We start from the raw sequence: 23,078 nt of genomic DNA, 5'->3' as shown, positions 1-23,078 counted from the left end.
AGACCATAAAAGCACTACCATTTGGTGACATCCTTCAGAAGACAAAAATGAACAATTAAATTTTGAAGCAAATGCTCTATTGTAGATGTGTTTACATAAATATTCTGAAAACACTCAGGATTTTCTCCTTTGTAGGGTTTATGACCAGGTTTATAGACATACCCATTATGTCTAAAATGAGTAATATTTTATGTATTTGAGGTTTGAGATGTGGCAAACTTGCTGTCTAATCAGCAAATATTGTCTTAAATATCCTCACTAGCACTTCTTTTGTAACATGAGATTTTAACCAAATGTTGCAACAATAAGTTAATTTTTTCATGAAAATTAGGGTATATACGGTAATAAAAATAAATGGGAAAAAACCCTTAAAGTATCTACAAATGAGCATGTAAAGAAAATAACTTTTTTTTTCCCCCCCTTACCTGTTTGCATCCCTGTAAGAAAGAAAATAAGAGACTGTCTTTTTATGAAACATATCCACAACATTTTGAATGCAATAAATACATCCAGCACATCAAAAAACATAAATGTAACAAAATATGCACACACTATATAAAAATCACGTCTTAAAAGCAGTTTCCAGAAACTACTCCGTTTATACAGAAGAACTACAACTCCCAGAATGACACACGCTTGACAAATCTGACAAAGTTGTGTAGCAACTTGCTTTTAAAAAAGTTTGTCACGTTTTGAGGTAAGATGTGGTAAAAATGGCAATCTCTTTACGTAACACAGACCTTTAATTAGTAAATAAAATAAACAAAACATCGCGGTTTTCTGTCATTCCGAACAGGCGCTATCATAAACAGCTATATGTCTGTTTTGGGGTCCATCACGCCAGGGTCCTTCCGCCGAGGCTTCCCCACGTGAGTTTACGAGCATGATGGTGTACTGTAAATGAGTCGTAGTTATATTTCCCAAAAGTTGTATTTAATATTTAAACAGAGTATTTTGCTTAATCGATACAACATTTAAGGTATGTCTTATAATATTAATAAACATGCTCATAGTTGTGTCTGTGCGCTATGTAAAATGTGTTTAATGTCTGCTCTTGTTTTCTTCATTTCTCAATGACTTTATTATATTCGGTGCAGTTTTGAAGCAATGGCGACTTTTCGGAAGAAGGTGGACAATCGCATTCGTGTCCAGATAGAAAACGGTGTCGCTCAACATCACCGGTCGATGTTCGTGATAGTTGGTGATCGTGGCAGAGATCAGGTGAGGCAAAACTGTGATTGATAATGCTGTAATAATGTAACACGTCTGCAGAACCTCACTCATTTGTACACTTTGCCTCCAGGTTGTCATTCTCCACCACATGCTGTCTAAAGCAACAGTCAAGGCCCGGCCATCAGTGTTATGGTGCTACAAGAAGGAGCTTGTCTTTAGCAGGTATGATTACTCAAAAAACAAAACACATTCATTGAGGAGGACAAAATCACCTCAGTTTTATTCAGAGGCACTCACTGAGCAGAAATATCTTATTTATGTAGCAAAAAGTACATTCTGATAGCTTGTAATGTAAATCAGAGATCTTTGATATCATACTAACATAAAGTGCATATAAATATTAAAGGATTAGTTCACTTCTGAATGAAAATTTCCTGATAATTTATTCACCCTCATGTCATCCAAGATGTTCATGTCAGTCGAAAAGAAATTAAAAGGGTTAGTTCAAGGGTTATTACTCACCCTCATGTCTTTCCACACCCGTAAGACCTTTGTTAATCTTCGGAACTCAAATTAAGATATTTTTGATGAAATCCGATGTCTCAGTGAGGCCTGCATAGGGAGCAATGACATTTCCTCTCTTAAGATCCATTAATGTACTAAAAACATATTTAAATCAGTTCATGTGAGTACAGTGGTTCAATATTAATATTATAAAGCGACGAGAATATTTTTGGTGCGCCAAAATAATGACTTGTTTAGTGATAGCCGATTTCAAAACACTGCTTCAGAAAGCTTCGGAGCGGTTCCGAGCGCCAAAGTCACGTGATTTCAGCAGTTTGGCCGTTTTTACACACGTGATCTGAATCATGATTCGACACAAAAGATTCATAACGTTCTGAAGCTTACTGAAGCAGTGTTTTGAAATTGGCCATCACTAAATAAGTCTTTATTTTGTTTTTTTTGATGCACCAAAAATATTCTTGTATCTTTATAATATTAATATTGAGCCACTGTACTCACATGAACTGATTTAAATTAGTTTTTAGTACATTAATGAATCTTGAGAGAGGAAATGTCATTGCTCCTTATGCAGGCCTCACTGAGTCATCGGATTTCATCAAAAATATCTTAAATTGTGTTCCGAAGATGAACTAATGTCTTACGGGTGTGGAACGACATGAGGGTGAGTAACTAATGACATTATTTTCATTTTTGGGTGAACTAACCCTTTTAAGGTTTTTGATGAAAACATTCCTTCCATTCCTTTTTCTCCATATAGTGGACTTCAGTGGCCTCCAAATGGTTGAAGGTCAAAATTACAGTTTCAGTGCGGCTTCAAAGGGCTTTAAATGATACCAGACGAGGAATAAGTCTTATCTAGCGAAACGATCTGTCATTTTCACACAAATGATGGCCTTGCAAGTGCTTCCACCATTCCGCTTCCCGTATTCTTCAAAAAGCTTACGCGGTGTGTCCTACACAGAGGTCGCGTTAACCCAAAATTTTTCCGTAATTGATGGATTTTTTTTTGCAGTGACGGAAAAATCCGAAGGCTGTCCGTCATTTTGACAGATTACACTGAGTCTGATGTTGCTTGTAACTGTAATTCCCACCCCTGTCCAGTTGGTGGTGAGCGTGCTCCAGTGTGGCAGCAGAGCGTGAGTTCAGTCCCCAGAGTAAAATGAAAACAATGCTTTTGATTATACACAGGCAAGCACCCAATTTAAGTCCATTTTATAATAATAAACTTATACTTATACTTATTAAGTTTCTAATCCAGTTTGTTTTGTTTTAAATGGTTTGTTTTGTTATTTTTCCTGCTGACTATCCAGTTTATGGTTAGCTAATGGCTTTTCTATGTTGCGTGACATTGCTTCCAACATTGATTGAACTGATTTGGACGTGATACAGATTTCAGTAAGCCACTGTATCTTGCAGCATATTTTCTGATGTTCATTCATGTTTATTTTGTTCTGTAAAGTAGTAAAGAGGAAGAGATGATCGCGTTCACTCATGATCCGCAACAACTGTTCAAGATTAAAAAAAAGTGATGCACGGTCTTTGTTCAACTTTCTTTTCATAATATAAATAAATGCATTGCCCATTTGCTTATCCTGTAAGCTCTTGAATAAAAATGTGGTTGAAAAAAGAAACTATTAAACGTCTTCTCATTAAAATCTAAAAATTAAAATGACTGGTAATAATTGGTTATGACGGAATTGTTACTATCCTGTCCTACACCTTCACTATTCTACTTACAGAAAAAACAGAACTGGCACCGCGTTCGTTCCGTAAGTAGAATAGGGAAGGCTTTTTGAAGAATGCGGAATGGTGGAAGCACTTGCAAGGCCATCATTTGTGTTTATAAAGCATATACATTTTTATTTTTTTTAGAAAATGACCGATCTTTTCGCTAGATAAGACCCTTATTCCTCATCTGGTATTGTTTAAAGCTCTTTAAAGCTGCACTGAAACTAATCTTGACCGGAATTTTGACTGGAATGTTTTCATCAAAAACCATAATTTCTTTTCGCCTGAATAAAGAAAGATATAAATAGTTTGGATGACATGGGGGTGAGTAAATGATCAGGAAAATTTTATTTGAAAGTGAACTAATACTTGAACTGTCACTCTTTATCTTCCAATAATGCCTTATGTTTTATGATCAATAGCTCCCCGAACAATATTAACTATTATTTCCAGACCCTTATTCATCAGACTAGACTTTAAAATTGTGTGCTATCAGGAACACTTGATAGAAATCAATCTGACGTTTTACAGCAATCGGAAGAAGAGGATGCGGCAGCTGCAGAAGAAGATCAAAACAGGCACGCTGAACCTAAAGGAGGATGATCCATTTGAGCTCTTCGTTGCTGCAACCAACATCCGTTACTGCTACTACAATGAAACTCACAAGATCCTGGGAAACACTTACGGCATGTGTGTTCTGCAGGTAATGTCAGTGACACACACCTCAGACAGGACCTCAGGATGTGATCCAGTAGGCTTTATAGGGTTAAATTCATCTCACTTTCTGTTTCAGGACTTCGAGGCTCTCACTCCCAACCTCTTGGCTCGGACCGTTGAGACTGTGGAAGGTGGAGGCATTGTGGTCATTCTTCTGAGGACTGTGAAGTCACTGAAGCAGCTGTACACAATGACAATGGTAGATGGCCTGTCAAATGCTTCTATGCCAATATGAAGCTGGTAATCTGCAAGTGAATATGTTTTTTAAAATGTGAGTTTTCTTTCAGGATGTTCATTCTCGATACAGGACAGAGGCTCACCAGGATGTTGTTGGAAGGTTCAATGAAAGGTCAGTCTTTCAACATTTAATTACAAAACCCTCATACATTTTTTTATATATATATATATATATATATATATATATATATATATATATATATATATATATATATATATATACCGCTCAAAAGTTTGGGATCGGTAAGATTTTACCAAGGCTGCTCACCAAGGCTTAATTTATTTAATTAAAAATACAGTAAAAACAGTAATATTGTGAAAAATTATTACAATTTAAAATAACTGTTTTCTATTTAAATATATTTGACAAAGTAATTTATTCCTGTGATCGCAAAGCTGAATTTTCAGCATCATTACTCCAGTCTTCAGTGTCACATGATCCTTCAGAAATCATTCTAATATGATGATTAGTTCCTCAAGAAATATTTATTATTTTCAATGTTGAAAACAGTTGTGTACTTTTTTTTTTCAGGATTCCTTGATGAATAGAAATTTCAAAAGAACAGCATTTATCTGAAATACAAAGCTTCTGTAGCATTATACACTACCGTTCAAAAGTTTGGGGTCTGTAAGAATTTTAATTTTAATTTTTTTGAAAAGAAATTAAAGAAATTAATACTTTTATTCAGCAAGGATGCATTAAATCAATCAAAAGTGGCAGTAAAGACATTTATAATGTTACAAAAGAATAGATTTTAAATAAACACTTTTCTTTTGAACTTTCTATTCATCAAATAATCCTGAAAAAAAATATTGTACACATATTTTGTACAATTGAACACATTAAATGTTTCTTGAGCAGCAAATCATCATATTAGAATGATTTCTGAAGGAACATGTTACACTGAAGACTGGAGTAATGATGCTGAAAATTCAGCTTTGCAACACACGAATAAATTTTGGTTTGACTGTGTAAATATATATATATATATATATATATAAATATAAATAATGTCCAATTCTGAGGGAAAAAAACACAGACTTGTATTATCCTGTAAGAAAGAAAAAAACTCAAAGTTATGCTTGTTATATTTTTCCCAGATTCATCCTGTCTCTTGCCTCCTGTAAGACATGTGTTGTGATTGATGACCAACTCAACATTCTGCCAATCTCCAGTCACGTTGCCAACATCAAACCTGTCCCTCCAAAAACACAGGCAAGCCTTGTTCATAACTGCACAGTGTTCTGTTTCCTCAGTACTTTATATGAATTCCATAATCTTTGTTGTTGCCAACAGGATGATGGACTGTCTCCACGGGAACAAGAGCTGAAGGACCTGAAGGAGTCTTTACAGGACACACAGCCAGTTGGCGTTCTAGTGGACGGCTGTAAAACTATGGACCAGGTATAATCAAAATAACTCTTGATGCTGATTGTTTCCTGTGGCCCAACTAGTGTTTATTTAGCCTGTGTTTATGTCTTCAGGCCAAAGCAGTGCTGAAGTTTATTGAGGCTATTTCAGAGAAGACCTTGAGGAGCACTGTGGCTCTTACGGCTGCCCGTGGTCGAGGTAAATCTGCTGCTCTGGGATTGGCTATAGCTGGAGCTGTTGCATTTGGGTATGTAGTACAGTGTTATTATGAATAAGCTCTTGTTTTCTTGTTACGTTTGCCTCCTGATTGGATTTTATGCATATATATATATAACTTAATGCCTTTGTGTTGTGTTTCTCTTCTCAGCTATTCAAATATTTTTGTCACATCGCCCAGCCCAGACAATCTGCACACGCTGTTTGAGTTCGTATTTAAAGGTTTTGATGCCCTCCAGTATCAGGTAATCATCAATGAACATCATCAATGAACATCATTAGATATGATCTAATCACAGGCAGACCCAGACTACATTAAAATAGTGTATTACTGTAAATAGCACTTGTTATTGTTAATGTTATTTACAGTATGCAATTCTAAGCAATCTATGCAATTCTTATAATACAATTAAATTACGAGAATAAACTCGTTAAATTACGAGAAAAAACTCGTTAAATTACGAGAAAAAAGACGTTAAATTATGAGAACAAATTTGTTCTAGTAATCTAACGAATTTTTCTCGTAATTTAATTTATTCTCATAATTTAACATTTTATCTTGACTTTTTTTCTCGAAATTTAACAACTTTAATCTCGAGATGGTTTTATTTTTTTAGTATTGCTTGGCCCTAATCCTCTTCCGTATTTCAGTGTCATTATTAATATATTTTTAAAAGTTTTTATTGTATATTTTCTGTTTTCATTTTAATAGATAAAGTTTTAGTGATTTTGTTAAAATTAGTTTGTGTGTTTTTGTATGGAAGCTTGTTTCCGCCACTAAGGTTATTGTGACTTTTTATCTATCAATTTTCTGGGAATTGCGAGTTTGAATCACCCAGTTCTGACTTTTCTGATTTTTTTCTTGCAATTGTGAGATTTAAATCAAGCAATTCTGACTTTATATCTCACTATTCTGACTTAATATCACACTATTCTGACTTAATATCACACAATTGTGAGTTTATTTCTCGCGATTCTGAGAAAAATAGTCAGAATTGTGAAATGAAAAAGTCGCAGTTACCTTTATTTTTTTTATTCAATGGCTGAGACGTTTTAATAGTTGTTGTCTATATAGATTTTATTCTTTTTTTATTTCAGTTTTAGTTGTTCTAGTAAAATAAATGTAAATAAGAAATGTTGCCTTGGTTTTTATATTTTAATTTTTATAAATAAAAATATAATTATTATATATTTCAGTTAATGTTTAATTTAATTTTTTCAATTAACAAAAGATTTTTAAAAATAGTTTTAGTTTTAGCTAACTATGATAACCCATGTCAGTTAAATGATTTAAACACTGCTCATTTCTTTAATATTTGCTAAAATATTTTTATAGGTAAATATGTTATCTACTAGTAGGAGAATATAAATCAGATATTTATGCATACATCTGAGGGAACTACTTCAAACCAGATTTATTTTTTTAATTGTAGGAACATCTGGACTATGAAATAATCCAGTCTTTGAACCCAGAGTTTAATAAAGCTGTGGTTCGTGTGAACATCTTCAAAGAACATCGACAAACCATTCAGGTATACAGACTTCCATCTCTGCATTTCTTTTCCATTATTTTCATTTTCCATGCAAATATTTGTTGAATCGTGGAATCTTAGATGCTGTCTCAGAGTTAATTTATTCCACTATATTTTGGAAGTTTAGAAACATGTTCATATGGTGCATTCTGCATCATTCACTACAAACATAATAATCATCCTTAATTTTCCTTAACTCTTTTGATCTGCAGTACATTCATCCTGCTGATGCGGTGAAGTTAGGCCAGGCAGAGCTGCTAGTCATCGACGAGGCTGCTGCCATCCCTCTGCCTTTAGTGAAGAAACTACTGGGGCCTTACCTTGTGTTTATGGCATCTACGATCAATGGGTCTGTATTTGAAGAGCTGTTACATTTTGATCTTTTTACAGTGGTATAATAGCAATGCATTAACCCTCGTGTCACCATGCAGCTATGAGGGCACCGGCCGCTCTCTGTCTCTTAAGCTGATTCAGCAGTTGAGGCAGCAGAGCGCAGACAGCCAGCAGAACCTCTCGGCTGAGAACAGAAACACCAGCACAGCCAGACTGGCAGCAGGTATCCTCTATCCTTTTGCTTTTTAAAAAATAATGGCACCTGCCCCTCTCTTCACTTGCCCCAAGATAACCAGAATTCAAACATGTTCCTGACTGATGATCTGTGTTTAATGTGTAAATGCGCTCTGCAGCACGAAGCCTTCATGAGGTGACCCTCCACGAGTCTATCCGCTATGGTCAGGGGGATCATGTGGAGAAATGGTTGAATGAACTGCTGTGCTTGGACTGTCTGAGTGTGCCACGCATCATTTCCGGCTGCCCTTTACCCCAGACGTGCGACCTGTATCCTCTAAAAGTCGATTTTTTTTTTTTTTTTTTTTTTTCATAATTTTTGATATTTTATCTCTTAATTTTGACGATTTTTTTTTTTTATCTTTGACTTTTTTCAGAATTTTGTCATTTTTTTTCTTATGTGGGCTGCGTGTCTGTCTTTCACATGATTTTATTTACTGTCAACACCACCAGCCCTGTAAAAACATGCCTAATTTCTCAAAATAACAGAAAACTGTGTGTAAACATCTCTCGACTACTTTAGATTTACTCTAGATTCACCCATCTACCTAAGCATTAGATTTCTTTAACCCCATACTCCAGTTATTATGTAAATCGAGACACGTTGTTTTGTTATCACAAAGCTTCGGAGACTTTCCTCCAGCGTCTTATGGCACTTTACGTAGCATCACATTACAAGGTAAATCTTGGTTATTAGAGCAGTGGTTCTCAATCTTTTTGACTCAAAGCCTTTGGTTGTCCAACTCAATATTTGAAGGCTGTTTCTGGTATTTCTGTCATATTTATGACAAACCTGTTTGTTTCCAAACTATTTTTACCTGGGAGTACTGATTTTGTTATTTTGTTCTTTGGTTAAAAACAAACCATTATTGAGGGGCATATTTTTAATATTTAAATAATTATTTTTGTTTTATTATTTAGTATTTGATTATATTATAACATTATAAGAAGTATATTTCAGTTTACAATTATTTATTATTATTTTTTTTTTTTTTAAGTTTTAAGCATTTCATAATTAAACTAAATACTAGTAATTCAGGGTTCCCACTCGTCCTGGAAAACCTTGAAAACCTGGAAAATTGATGACAAATTTTCCATTCCTGGAAAACACAAGGAAATTTAGAGAAAATGTAAAATGTCCTTGAAAATCTTGTAGTTGTTCTGGAAAATATTTTTTTTAAAAGTTCTTGGGTTTTTCTTTAGTCGAGACCAGTTTATTACTGACCTAAAACAATCACCATTAGTTGCAGAAAGTGCGATGGTCAGGAATGTTGCGTTTTGACATGTGAGAGTAGTATTTTTTTCAATGATGATGTTTAGTCTTGTGTTGCCACTTGCAGCAGTTATTATATTGTTACAGTATGTTATTAACTGCTTAAATGCATAATCTTTTGCTTAATTATGCAAGTTGATTTTCTGATCATATTTTTCCCAAGCACATTTTACTAATTCCCAAAGAATCAGTCTTAATAACTACTATTAATTTTGTATTTAGTCATGAGGTTAGTTTATGAAGGCTTGTTTTCTTTTACAGATAAAATGAGCCAAAAAGAGATTTATCTCAGACTGAAATGTCAAAAATGATCAAATTCCCACGAGAAGGATGCAATACTAATGCAATACTAGAAATTGCAGTTAAGGCATGAACATTGGACAGCAAAATGCTTATTGGGTCAGCAGGGTCAGACAACAACAGGTGGAGAAGAAAAGACATAGCTTAATTGCAACTTTTTATTTCGCAACTCTAAATATTTTTCTTACAATTGCGAGTTTCCATAATTGTCATATAAGGTCGCAATTGCGAGGAAAAAAGTAAGAACTGCGAGTTTAAATCATGCTATTCTGACCTTTTTTCTCGTAATTATTACTTTTTTCTGGCATTTGACAGTTTATATCTTGCGATTCTTCTTTTTTTTAAATTGTGAGATATAAACTTGCAATTGTGAGAAAAAAAGTCAGAATAGCGAGATAAAAAGTTGCAATTACCCTTTTTTTTTTTTGTGGAAAAAATCTTACATAGTCATAATGTATGACTAAGAGCTCATATTAAAAACTCATTTTTTGGTTAAGTCATGGCAATAAACCTTTTAAAGTCTTAGAGAGCAATATATTACTTTAGGGCGTAATCCCAGTCTTTTATTCCCATTGTTGTAAAATTGAAAATGTCCTGGAAAATGATCGCAGAAAAACAGAGGGAACCCTGTAATTGGATACTAACAATTTATTATTAAAGGGATAGTTCACCCAAAAATGAAAATTTGATGTTTATCTGCTTACCCCCAGTGCATCCAAGATGTAGGTGACATTTTTTCTTCAGTCGATCACAAATTATGATTTTTAACTGCAACCGCTGCCCTCTGTCATTCAAATAATAGCAGTAGATGGGAACTTCATCTATAAGAGTGAATAAACCTTGCTTAGACAAATCCAAATTAAACCCTGCGGCTCGTGACGACACATTAATGTCCTAAGACACGAAACAATCAGTTTGTGAGAGAAACCAAACATTATTTATATCATTTTTTACCTCTAATACACCACTATGTCCAACTTCGTTCAGCTTCCTGCTAGTGAGGTCAAAAAACGCGTTCTGAAGACGGAAGTGATGTCTCGCCCATATACTTCAATGAGAGCGAGACATCACTTCCGTTGTCAGAGCGCGATTAGACCTCACTAACTGGAAGCTGAACGAAGTTGGACATAGTGGTTCATTAGAGGTAAAAAATGATATAAATACTGTTCGGTTTCTCACACAAACCGATCGTTTCGTGTCTTAGGACATAAATGTGTCGTCACGAGCCGCAGGGTTTCATTTGGATTTGTCTAAGCAAGGTTTATTCACTCTTATAGATGAAGTTCCCAATCACTGCTATTATTTGAATGACAGAGGACAGCGGTTGCAGTTAAAAATCATCATTTGTGATCGACTGAAGAAAAAATGTCACCTACATCTTGGATGCACTGGGGGTAAGCAGATAAACATCAAATTTTCATTTTTGGGTGAACTATCCCTTTAATAAAATAAATGAATAATTTATTAAAGGGGTCATGACATGGATTTTTTTTCCCCCATTATTTAAATGTTCCTTGAGGTTTACTTATATTGTTTTATTAAAGTTTTTTGCACAAAAAAACCCATTATATATATATATATATATATATATATATATACATATATATACATAATATAATATAATATAATATAAAAAATATAGTGCAATGTATAACTATTCGTCAGTGTCTTGCTCTGGGGGCGGTCATATGCAAATGTATTTGCTTGTGTGACGTCACAGATCCCACAATATCAAAATAAGCCGTTTTTGGAGCTTGATTACAGAACAGCTTTTTATAATGAGGATGACGTTTTAAGCTATGAAACTTGCAGGATGTTTTAATGGTACAAAGACCTCTTATATGTAAAAAAATCAATGCCTATTTGATTTTCATGTCATGACCCCTTTAATGCTTATTATAGTCATCTTGGGGGACCCCAGGGCCTTCGTTGAGAACCGCTGTATTAGCGCATTACATAATGTCACAAACTCTAAACCCAATTTCATTCTCCTCTCCCTCCTCAGAATTCACCCAATGACCTTCAGATGCTCTCGGATGCTCCTGCTCACCATCTCTTTTGCCTGCTTCCCCCTGTTCTACCCACACAGAATTCACTCCCAGAGGTCTTAGCAGTTGTGCAAGTATGGCCAAAGCTATGTAATTCCAATAGTGTTAAATCTGTGTTAAAGTATGTTGTTAGTCAATGAACTGTGTAATTTCAGGTGTGTCTAGAGGGAGAGATCTCACGCCAATCCATCCTCACCAGCTTGTCCAGAGGGAAGAAAGCTTCAGGAGATCTCATTCCCTGGACTGTTTCGGAACAGGTTACGTATCCAAATTTAAAATGAAGCTACGCTACAGTTCACAAGTTTGGGGTCATTAAGATAAATATATATTAAAGAAATTAATACTCTTATTCAGTAAGGATGTATTGAATTGATCAAAAGTGACAGTAAAGACATTTATTATGTTACAAACTAATTCTTTTTCAAATAAATGCAAAACAAGTATGGTTTCCATAAAAATATCAAGTAGCACACCTTGTTTCAATTCATTGATAATAATAATAAATGTTTCTTGAGCAAAAAAACATCATATTAGAATGATTTCTGAAGGATCATGTGACACTGAAGACTGGAGTAACGATGCTGAAAATTCACAGGAATAAATTACATTTCAAAAGATATTTATATAGAAAACAATTATTCAAATTGTAAAAAATATTTCAGAATTTACTGTGTTTACTGTATTTTGATCAAATAAATGCAGCCTTGATGTGAATAAGAGACTTCTTTAAAAACATTAAAAAATCTTACTGACCCCATATTTTTTGATAAAATAGTTAGTGTACACAGATTATTTATGCCATACTGTCGAATAAATGTTTCAGTGAGTGACTCTGAAATGATTCTGATGCTCTTGTGTTTTTGCATTTAGTTTCAAGACTCTGAATTCGGAGGTCTCTCTGGTGGCAGGATCGTCCGTATTGCCGTGAACCCTGATTATCAGGGGGTAAATGACTCTTCCTCTGTTTATATACAGCCTCAGTTATATTAATTGAACAGCTCACATATAGAAGTTGCTTCATTATTGCCTTGTTTGCCCAGTTATGTCATTACCCATGTGTGACTCATTGTGCCACTCTGTAGATGGGTTATGGCAGCCGTGCTTTGCAACTGCTGCAGCAATATTATGAGGGCCAGTTTCCTCTCTTGGATGAGCAAGAACAGACATCGACCGGCGCAATCACGTCTGTGAGCAGTGAGGTAATGCTCTTTTTGCACCATCACACAGAAATGTTCATGGAAGTGTGTGTGTGTGGCATATTTCTGTAGGTAAACATGGCTGTATTATATCAATCCATGTAGGTAGAAAATATTAAATTAAATAATTGTTTCTTATGTTCATATAGTGATAATCACTTGATCATATTTAACAAGATTTGTTCTGTATTTTAGCTCTTACATTAAACGTTTTGAAACATTAAGCGGCCTCTAGTGCTGAAAATGTACATATTGTGCCTTTTAAAAGTAATTTATTCCGGTGATCTGAAATCAAATTCTGATTTGATGCTCAAGAAACTTATAAATGTTGAAAACAGTTATTTTTGTGGAAACGGTTAAATTATTTTTCAGGATTCACTGATTTTAAAAGATAGAAAATAGAATTTTTTTATAACATACATTTCTTTACTCTCACTTTAGATAATTTTTTGTGTCCTAGCTGAAGAATTAATTTTCTTCTTTATTTATTCTTAGAGTTTATCACTCAGCGCTGATTTATTCTGTGCAGAATTGCTTAAAATTGATATGCTACTATATCAGTGATTGGTTTTACATTTTTGTGCAAAATCAGGACTATAGTCCTCTGTGGCAGTGATGTGTACATTAAGATTTATAATTCAAGATTTCTTTTATGCAATTCAGTGGTTATAAATGCCACTTCACTGATAAAGTAGCTTATTATCTGGGCAAAAAACTGTGATAATTATTCGTACTCAAGTACTGAGTAATAATAATTAACTACATGTGCTTACTTTAAAGTTATGGTTACGGTTTGATTTAGGATTGGTTACTTGTACATGTAGTAACGTGTAATTACATCACCTTAAAATAACATATTACCTAATGTAAGTATGGATTCTGAAAGGAGTATATATTTTTCATTCATGTCCATGTTCAGGCTGTCAGTCTTCTAGAAGAGGTGGTGTCTCCCAGGAAAGACCTGCCACCGCTGCTGTTGAAGCTGAATGAGAGGAGAGCCGAGAGGCTGGACTACCTGGGAGTGTCTTACGGTCTCACTCCTCAACTACTCAAGTAAGATGCTTCATGCAAGCAGATGTTGCAGTATTATTTGCATTGCAGTACTATTACAAAACATGTTCTTCACTCCTTACTGTCTCTGCTTTCTTTCCTATTCAGATTCTGGAAAAAGGCTGGATTTGTTCCTGTTTATTTAAGACAGACTCCGGTAAGTATGCCGCATTTTTTCCCCCCAGTGTTGCCAGGTAGTGTTGTTAAAAATACAGACTTTGGTACCAAGTCGGTACTGAAATTTAAAAAATGTTCCCCCTAGCATTTAAAAAAAAAAAAGTGAAAGTGATGTGACGTAGCCAAGTATGGTGTCCCATACTCTGAATTTGTGCTAATCTTTGGGTTATAAGTCCAACTCTTTAACCATAAGGCCACGACTGCCCCAATTTGGATTCTTAAAGGTGCCCTCGAATGAAAAATTTAATTTATATTGGCATAGTTGAATAACAAGAGTTCAGTACATGGCAATGACATACAGTGAGTCTCAAACTCCATTGTTTCCTCCTTCTTATATAAATCTCATTTGTTTAAAAGACTTCCGGAAAACACTCGGATCTCAACATAACACCGACTGTTACGTAACAGTCGGGATCATTAATATGTATGACCCCAATATTTGCATAATGCCAGCCCATTCGACGCATTAGACAAGGAAAGGCAGTATTAACGGCTGGATCTGTGCACAGACTAGGTAAGCAAGCAAGAACAACAGCGAAAAATGGCAGATGGAGCGATAATAACTGACATAATCCATGATATCATGATATTTTTAGTGATATTTGTAAATTGTCTTTCTAAATGTTTCATTAGCATGTTGTTAATTTACTGTTAAATGTGGTTGAAGTTACCATCGTTTCTTACTGTATTCACGGAGACGAGAGTCGTTGCTATTTTCATTTTTAAACACTTGCAGTCTGTATAATTCATAAACACAACTTCATTCTTTATAAATCTCTCCAACAGTGTAGAATTAGCCGTTAGCCACAGAGCATAGCCTCAAACTCACACAAAATCAAACGTAACCATCTAAATGAACACTTTACTCACATAATTTGAAGCATGCATACAGCATGCATGACGAACATCTTGTAAAGATCCATTTGAGGGTTATATTAGCTGTGTGAACTTTGTAAATGCGATGTATATAGTCGAGAGCTGGTGGGACAGAGGGAACGCATCTCTTAAAGGGGCCGTGCTGAAAAAATCAGTGCATAGTTAATGATGCCCCAAAATTGGCGGCTAAAAAAATGTATTTAAAAAAATCTATGGGGTATTTTGAGCTGAAACTTCACAGACACATTCAGGGGACACCTAGGACTTTTATTACATCTTGTAAAAAAACAATCTAGGGCACCTTTAAAACACCTCTGATTGGCCATTGTGTTCACATGCTCAGACATACATGACACTCTTCACCGAGCACTTACACAGATACACACGGGGAAGTTTGAAAGAAGGCATTATAATAGGGCTGGGACAATAAATTGATTCATCTCGAATCGTAAATCACTTCTGAGATTTTTCGAATGCAGCACGATTCTCTCTCGAATCAATTCTGAGCTTAGTTTTTAACAGCAGATGGCGCTCTAGGCTAGTTTTTAACCGCACACTCAAATGCTCATGAATAAGAGCACTCGTGCATTCGGCTGAGAATGTACTTGCAACCCAGAATGCTTTGATGACGCGAGATTAATGTACACAGCCCACTGCAAACACCCTTGTAATTCGCTTCAACCTTTTCAAATTTTATGAATGATTATTTTATTGAAAGTTCAAGTGTTGAAAGGAATTGGAAGCAAGCAGAGTACGGCTGTTTGTAAAGCACGCAGTGCCATCTGCTGTCAAAAACTAAGCTCAGAATCGATTCAAGAGAGAATTGTGATGCATTTGGAAAATCTCAGAATCAATCCAGAATCATTTCTCGATTCGCGATTCAACGATTTATTTATTATCCCAGCCCTAGTCTATAATATATCCGCTGATAAGACGCCTGCTTTCGAACACTACCCTGTGTATCTGTGTAAATGTTCGGTGAAGAGCATCACATGTCTATTTACAACATGTTTTTGAAGCATTGATCATTGCAGCCAATCACAGACGTATCTGTTGAGTACATGAACACAATGGCCAATCAGAGGTGTTTAAGAATCCAAAATGCTAGAGGAAGTGCTTGTATTGTTAAATTTTTAAAATTTCATTACTGAAGTCAGTACTTTTGACAACACTACGGTCAGGACTGTTTGTCTTTTTGTAACTTTGTAGTAAGTTGTATGTATTATGTTGTGGCCTGTAGAATGACCTGACGGGAGAGCACTCCTGCATTATGCTGAAGGAGCTCAATGTTGAGGAGTCAACAGAGCAGGACCAGTGGCTCTCTGCTTTTTGGAAGGGTGAGAATTTACAATCTCTCAGAATAATCCAGTGTGAATGCTGCATTTGATCAATCAGAATCAATTAATCCTGAGAGCTTTGTATTAATACATATAATGCTCACTCATCTATCCATTTCTGATTTCAAAGACTAATGTTTCTTGTGTTGGACAGATTTCCGGCGGCGGTTCCTCTCCCTGCTGTCCTTCCAGTTTAGCAAATTTAACCCAACTCTGGCCCTCAACATACTGCAGAACAAGAGCGCTAAGGACGACACCCCAGCAGGTACAGACCCACATCTGTCACCTCATTAGACTAAATGCTGTACGCGTGTGTTTGTAAAAGATAACCTTTCATGTATTGGTATCTTTTCAGTTCTCACCAGTGCTGAGCTCGCTGCCACATTCACTCCATATGACCTGAAGCGTTTGGAGATGTATTCAAGCAACATGGTGGACTATCACCTCATCATGGACATGATCCCTGTTGTTGCACGCATGTATTTCCTCAAACAGTTAGGAAACATCGGGCTTTCTGCTGCACAGTCTGTAAGTCAGCTATGTGTGCTTTTAAGTTTAAGAATTGTCTTTATTTACATATGTAATTGACATCTGCCCCTTATTAGGATATTATTAAAAAATATAAAGATTTTGCAAGCATATTGTGTAGTTGTGCTGGGAGTCTGTTTGGGGTGTGACGAGATCTTGTCACGCGAGACTAAAATGTGCCGAGATTTCTCGTCGAGGCAAAAAGTAGTCTTGTGATGTTGCCATGACAGAGTGGTTAGGATGATTAGGAAAGAATATGCCACCGCTACGTTTACATTACGCCTCCACTGTCATTTTGCTTTGTATTTAAATAAAAAACATTTAATTCAGTTGGATAACGGTCGCCGCCGCTCCATATTTACAGAGTTACACGCGATCATGAAAGTGAAAGTAAACGTGAGGGCGCATTCAAACGAGATTTCAATACCCCGCATTTTGAAAGCGGCACCCTGATTAATACAAATATCTCTCAATATGGAAGCTATGTTAGGCTGGGCTTATTTGCACTTATTGTAAAGTGTTACCATAAAAAATGAATAACAGTTTCTCTTAATCTCATTAAGCACAAACGGTAAGGTTTCATTTGTTAACATTAGTTAATGCACTGTGAACTATCATCAACTAACAATGAATGACTATTTTTATTAACTAACATAAAGATGAATAAATACTGTAGCAAATATATTGCTCATTGTTAGTTGATATGTTAATGTTAATAAATGAGACCTTATTGTAAAGTGTTACCATTTTTATTTATAATGTTTTTTATTTCTATGATCAATTTGTGGAAAGGAGTTCAATTAGGAGGTAAAAAGTTGTAGAAGCTCATAAATCATGTACAGTAAGATCTGAAGAGACTGAAATCATACAGAAGAGAAGTCAGTCGAGTTAGTGGGAAAACCTTTTACAGTGCTTAGGTATTGTGTTTTAGTGCATATGATAATTCATACCCAGAAAAAAGAACTGAAATGGCTTTCATTACAAGATGACTAGTTAAAAATTTCAAATACACCTGCAGAATATTTTTTCTAGTCATGTATTTCTCCATTGAGGATTTCTTAAAAATAGTGTGTAAAAAATCTTGTCTCGTCTCGTTCTTGTGAACTCAATCTCGAGTCTCGTCTCGTGAGATACCTGTCTCATCACACCCCTAGAGTCATCTGCTTTGTATTTGTGATAACGCAATGAAACGTCAAATTATGCAGACAATTTTTGGCCAGGCTGTCATACAAAAAAAATATTAACATGCAAAAACAAGAAAGAAACAACAAAATATTAATAACTGATAAAATATCAGTTCCAGACAAATACCCCTTCCAGACATCACTTTTGTACGGAGCCCCTATAGGGACAAGAAGAAAAAATCTTCAATGGTTTTGCATTTTCTTGAAAATGCTTCATAAGAAACTTTGCGTTTCCTCGTAAAATGTTTGTTTCCCTGAGACACTATGCATTCGCTCGCAAAACATGTTTTGCGTTCCTTCGAGAAACGTTGCGTTTGCTCACAAAATGTTTTGCTTTCCCCCGAAACACTTCGCATTCACACTGAAAATATTTGCATTTACCCTAAGAAACTTTTGCGAGTGAATGCAGTTTCTCGGGAATGCAAGGGTTTTGTGAACGAATGCAAAAGCATTGAAATATTTTTTTCCTTAAATCTCATTTTTCCATCACAATGTCCCCTTAGTGGCTTTGTACTTTTGGCCACTACTGTATATGTAAATTAAAATTTAAGTTTTTTTTTTTTTAATTTAGTTTGAGTTTTAGATTTGAGGCTGAATTTCCATCTCTGGTGTGTGTTCAGGTTTGTGTGTACTACATAATCGATTCTTTCTTCAGGCTCTGCTGTTGGGAATTGGGCTTCAACACAAGAGTGTAGATGAGCTGGAGAAGGCGATTGATCTGCCCGCTTCTCAGCTTATGGGCCTGTTCAATCGCGTCATCCGTAAAGTAGTGCAGGTGAGACGAAACAAGCCCCTCTCTCCTCGTCTCTCATACATGCACTGATTAAAGCAGCATAGAAGGATTAGAACCGAAGCTTCAGAGTGAGGAATACACTGCATGGATCTGCTCTTCTGTAATGTTTCAGTGTGTAGTTATTGTTCGATTCCATCTTTTCTGCAGTTCTTCAACACTCTTCAGGAGAAAGCAGTTGAAGCTGAGATGGTGGCCACTAAAGACATAAGCATGGAACCAACTGCGCAGACACTTACTGAAGATCTGGTATGAGACTCTAGATTATTATTACTCCAGTCTTCAGTGTCACATGATCCTTCAGAAATCATTCTAATATGCTGATTTGCTTCTCAAGAAACATTTTGTATTATTTTCTATGCTGAAAACAGTGCTTGGGATTCTTTAATGAAATTCAAAAGAACAGCATTTTATTTGAAATAGAACATTTTTGTAACAAGTTACCATATTAAAATATTATTTTGTCCATTAGGATGATGCAGCCAAAGAGTTCCAGGAGAAACACAAACAGGAAATGGAGAAGATTAAAGACATGAATCTTTCAGAGTGAGTATTCCCAATGCATCCAAACTGTTTTTATTTAAAGAAGTCTTTTGTTTTATTGAGGGTTCTTACACAGTTTGGAACAGTGTGGAAATGTATGAAATTTCATTTGTCATTTCCAAGTCTGGATAAGTATTGAAAAAATGTTTCCAGACTATTGCCCCATTTCAGCTTTCTTAATTATAAAATTAAGAATTTCTAAAAATAAATGTATCATACAGTGATTACACATTTAGTGATACACGAAAAGTAAAAACAAGTTAAGTTTTAGTCAAACATGACTGAATTAATTCAAGGCATGTATTTTCATTATGCAAAACTGTTTGTTTGTTTTTACCATAAGCTAGTCTCTTTTGAACTCCACTAAATTAATGTGCAACCAGCAACAAATAAAGGAGAAAAGATTATCTAAATCAGACTGTACTTTGCTCTTTGCTGATCGTGCAACATCAAACCGCATGTGTCAGAGGTGAAAATATGCAGCTTATAAAATATAAAGCATTTTAGGTTCTTCTCATCATGTTATCACTTCGAAAAAGCCAATGAAAATAATGCTGTATGAAGCATTTATGTTAAATATGATCTGATAAAATCTACAGAGAGGTTTGGGAATTTGAGTCTGGAAAGATGTGGAAATTTTGAAATGGAAAATGTTTAGGAACTCTGTTTAATTTTTTTTTCCCTTTGAGTCCCGCTTAAAGGGGTCCTTGATTATGATTTCACTTTTTTAACTTTAGTTAGTGTGTAATGTTGGTGTTTGAGCATAAACAACATCTGCAAAGTTACAATGCAAATTCAATGCAAAGGGAGATACATTTTTTTTTTTTTTTTTTAAGATTTCTGTTTAAGGACTACAACAAACGGCTGGTAGGGACTACAATGAGCTTCTTCCTGGATTAGTGACATCACTTAAGGCCCCGATATACTTTAAACGATGTTCTTTTTAGTTCTTTGTTTAGGAGTAAAACGAAGTCTGAAATGCGTGAGCTGCAATTTATACTTTAATCGAATATCTGACGCTGCCCACACTGCTGAGAGCGACGGTTAGATGAATATGTAAATATGTGTTGTACACTTTCTTCTCAGTAATAAAATAAACTACAAAAATGAGAAAATAGCAAGCATTTTTATAGAAAGCATAAGAAATGTATCTGATCATAACAACATGGGTATGTTAGCACGAGCTCTGCAAATGCACTCCAGTCACGTCACATATTTATACAGCACTTTATTCAATAGATTGCTTAAAGGTGCCCTAGAACCAGTTTTAACAAGATGTAATATAAGTCTAAAGTGTCCCCTGAACGTGTCTAAGTTTCAGCTCAAAATACCCCATAGATTTTTTTTTATTAATTTTTTTTTACTGCCTATTTTGAGCCATAATTATATATGCACCGATTCTGCACGCGTCCCCTTTAAATCTCCCGCTCCCCCGCCCCCCCGAGCTCTCGACTGCCTAAACAACATAAACGAAGTTCACACAGCTAAAATAACCCTCAAAATGGATCTTTACAAAGTGTTCGTCATTCATGCTGCATGCATACATCGGATTATGTGAGTATGGTATTTATTTAGATATTTACATTTGATTCTGAATGAGTTTGAGGTTATGCTCCGTGGCTAAAGCTAACATTACACACTGTTGGAGAGATTTATAAAGAATGAAGTTGTGTTTATGAATTATACAGACTGCAAGTGTTTAAAAATGAAAATAGCGACGGCTCTTGTCTCCGTGAATACAGTAATAAACGATGGTAACTTTAACTACATTTAACAGTACATTAGCAACATGCTAACGAAACATTTAGAAAGACAATTCATAAATATCACTAAAAATATCATGATATCATGGATCATGTCAGATTTTTTTGCTCCATCTGCCATTTTTCACTATTGTTCTTGCTTGCTTACCTAGTCTGATGATTCAGCTGTGCACAGATCCAGACGTTAATACTGGCTGCCCTTGTCTAATGCCTTGAACATGGGCTGGCATATGCAAATATTGGGGGCGTACATATTAATGATCCCGACTGTTACATAACATTCTGTGTTATGTTGAAATTCGCCTGTTCTTCGGAGGTCTTATATAAATCTCATTTGTTTAAAAGGAGGAAACAATGGAGTTTGAGACGCACTGTCATTTCCATGAACTGAACTCGTTATTTAACTATGCCGAGACAAATTCAATTTTTCATTCGATGGCACCTTTAAAAGCAAGCAGCTTTACAGTATCAAACATGAAAAGCAGTGTCCGAGCCTCATTTCATCAGAAACACAACTTCATTTTGTATATAAAGCGGCTCTTCAGTGTGTTCATGTTTTCACCCTGCAGAGCTCTCGCCTTAATGAACTCTACAGACGAAATGAGTCAGGGAACAGTTCCACGTGAATAAAGGCGGAGCCTCAGTGCACACCTCCTGTTATGTTATCCTCATTTTGGCTGCGTGAGATTCTCCGGCTTTGTTGTTGTTGAGCAACTGAAGCATGAGCTGTTAAAGCTCCGCCCTCTTCTGGAAAGAGGGCAGGGAGCAGCAGCTCATTTGCCTTTAAAGGGACACACACAAAAACTGTTTTTGCTCACACCTAAATAGGGGCAAATTTGACAAGCTATAATAAATGATCTGTGGAGTATTTTGAGCTGAAACTTCACAGACACATTCTGGGGACACCAGAGACTTATATTACATCTTGTTTTTTTTTTTTTTTATGTGATTTTCCCACTCATACAGCTGTGTTGATCCCTCTTTTCCATTCTGACATTTTATGAAGGTACATGATCCGAGGAGATGATGAGGAATGGGACCAAGTTTTGAAGAAAGCCGGACATACAGCTATAGTTAGCATAAAAAGGTAAGCAGAGATGTATGGAGCTCGGGTTAGGGAGGGTTTTATCTGGGATCATGAACTGCTCTTTATCTTTGTTTTTTTTTTCCCCCCTCAGTGATAAAAAAAGAAAACTGGAAGGATTGAACCAGAAGGAACAACGGCAAGACAAGAAGATGAAGAAAAATAAGGACAAAAGGGGCAAATTTGGAAAGAAAACATGGAAGTAATGGACTTTAAAAGGAAAACTTGAAATGTATTTGTCGTCCTTTAGGTTTCTCTGGCCGTTTATTCAAGTCATGAGTCCAAATGAGAATACATGTTTGGATAAAGGATTTTAGAGTCGATACAAATTTGTTTTATACTTTTTTCATCCATGTTTTTTTTTTTTCAGTGAACCAACAAAATAAAATTGTACATTGTTGTTTTTTCTTGTTACCATATTTCAGACATTAATATTTCCATAGTTATTTCAGGCTGACACTATACATTTCAGTTGTCATCTGTAAAATAAATAATAATCATATTGTGCATAGCTTGCATTCAAAATCATTAAGATTTCAATGATTGCTAAACTTGGTGAGCAAAAATATTAAATTTGAGACATCAACATGAACATGTTTGTGTCAAAATGGGTCTCATTCTGTTTTCAGGATCACAATACTGCAATTAATGTACTTGAGTGCCACACATGTGTAACCAGTTTGATTCAATACCACTGCACACATTCTATATTACTTTCAGAAAGCATTCTTGAATCATTTTCCCATTGGAAGCTGTGAACTGCAAAGTTTAAACAGTGCACTACTAGTATGCTTGGCACGTTGAATAGGCTGAAATGCAGTGATCTTTGTGCTCAGACTGTTTGGACTTCAGTGGACTGTGA

At 35.4% G+C, this 23,078-nt stretch overlaps 1 protein-coding gene across 1 annotated transcript; it reads left to right on the top strand.

Moving 5' to 3' along the window:
* Positions 1-848: 848 nt before the first annotated feature.
* nat10 (N-acetyltransferase 10) lies at positions 849-22,823 on the top strand. Its single transcript, XM_067390543.1, has 29 exons — positions 849-979; positions 1,098-1,221; positions 1,304-1,395; positions 3,958-4,129; positions 4,220-4,342; positions 4,431-4,492; positions 5,482-5,596; positions 5,678-5,785; positions 5,866-5,999; positions 6,120-6,213; positions 7,402-7,500; positions 7,713-7,849; positions 7,932-8,056; positions 8,187-8,337; positions 8,650-8,746; positions 11,646-11,762; positions 11,844-11,945; positions 12,559-12,633; positions 12,771-12,887; positions 13,804-13,937; positions 14,043-14,091; positions 16,228-16,324; positions 16,479-16,589; positions 16,680-16,852; positions 18,692-18,811; positions 18,977-19,075; positions 19,299-19,372; positions 22,139-22,219; positions 22,311-22,823. Exons 2-29 carry the CDS (start codon positions 1,108-1,110, stop codon positions 22,420-22,422), a joined length of 3,084 nt encoding a protein of 1,027 aa, XP_067246644.1. The 5' UTR covers positions 849-979; positions 1,098-1,107; the 3' UTR covers positions 22,423-22,823.
* Positions 22,824-23,078: the final 255 nt, after the last annotated feature.

The sequence above is a fragment of the Chanodichthys erythropterus genome, chromosome 7 (assembly GCF_024489055.1).
Source record: "Chanodichthys erythropterus isolate Z2021 chromosome 7, ASM2448905v1, whole genome shotgun sequence".
Classification (NCBI taxonomy): domain Eukaryota; kingdom Metazoa; phylum Chordata; class Actinopteri; order Cypriniformes; family Xenocyprididae; genus Chanodichthys; species Chanodichthys erythropterus.
Note: the sequence above shows the minus strand (reverse complement) of the source record. Positions and strands in the feature narration are given on the sequence as shown.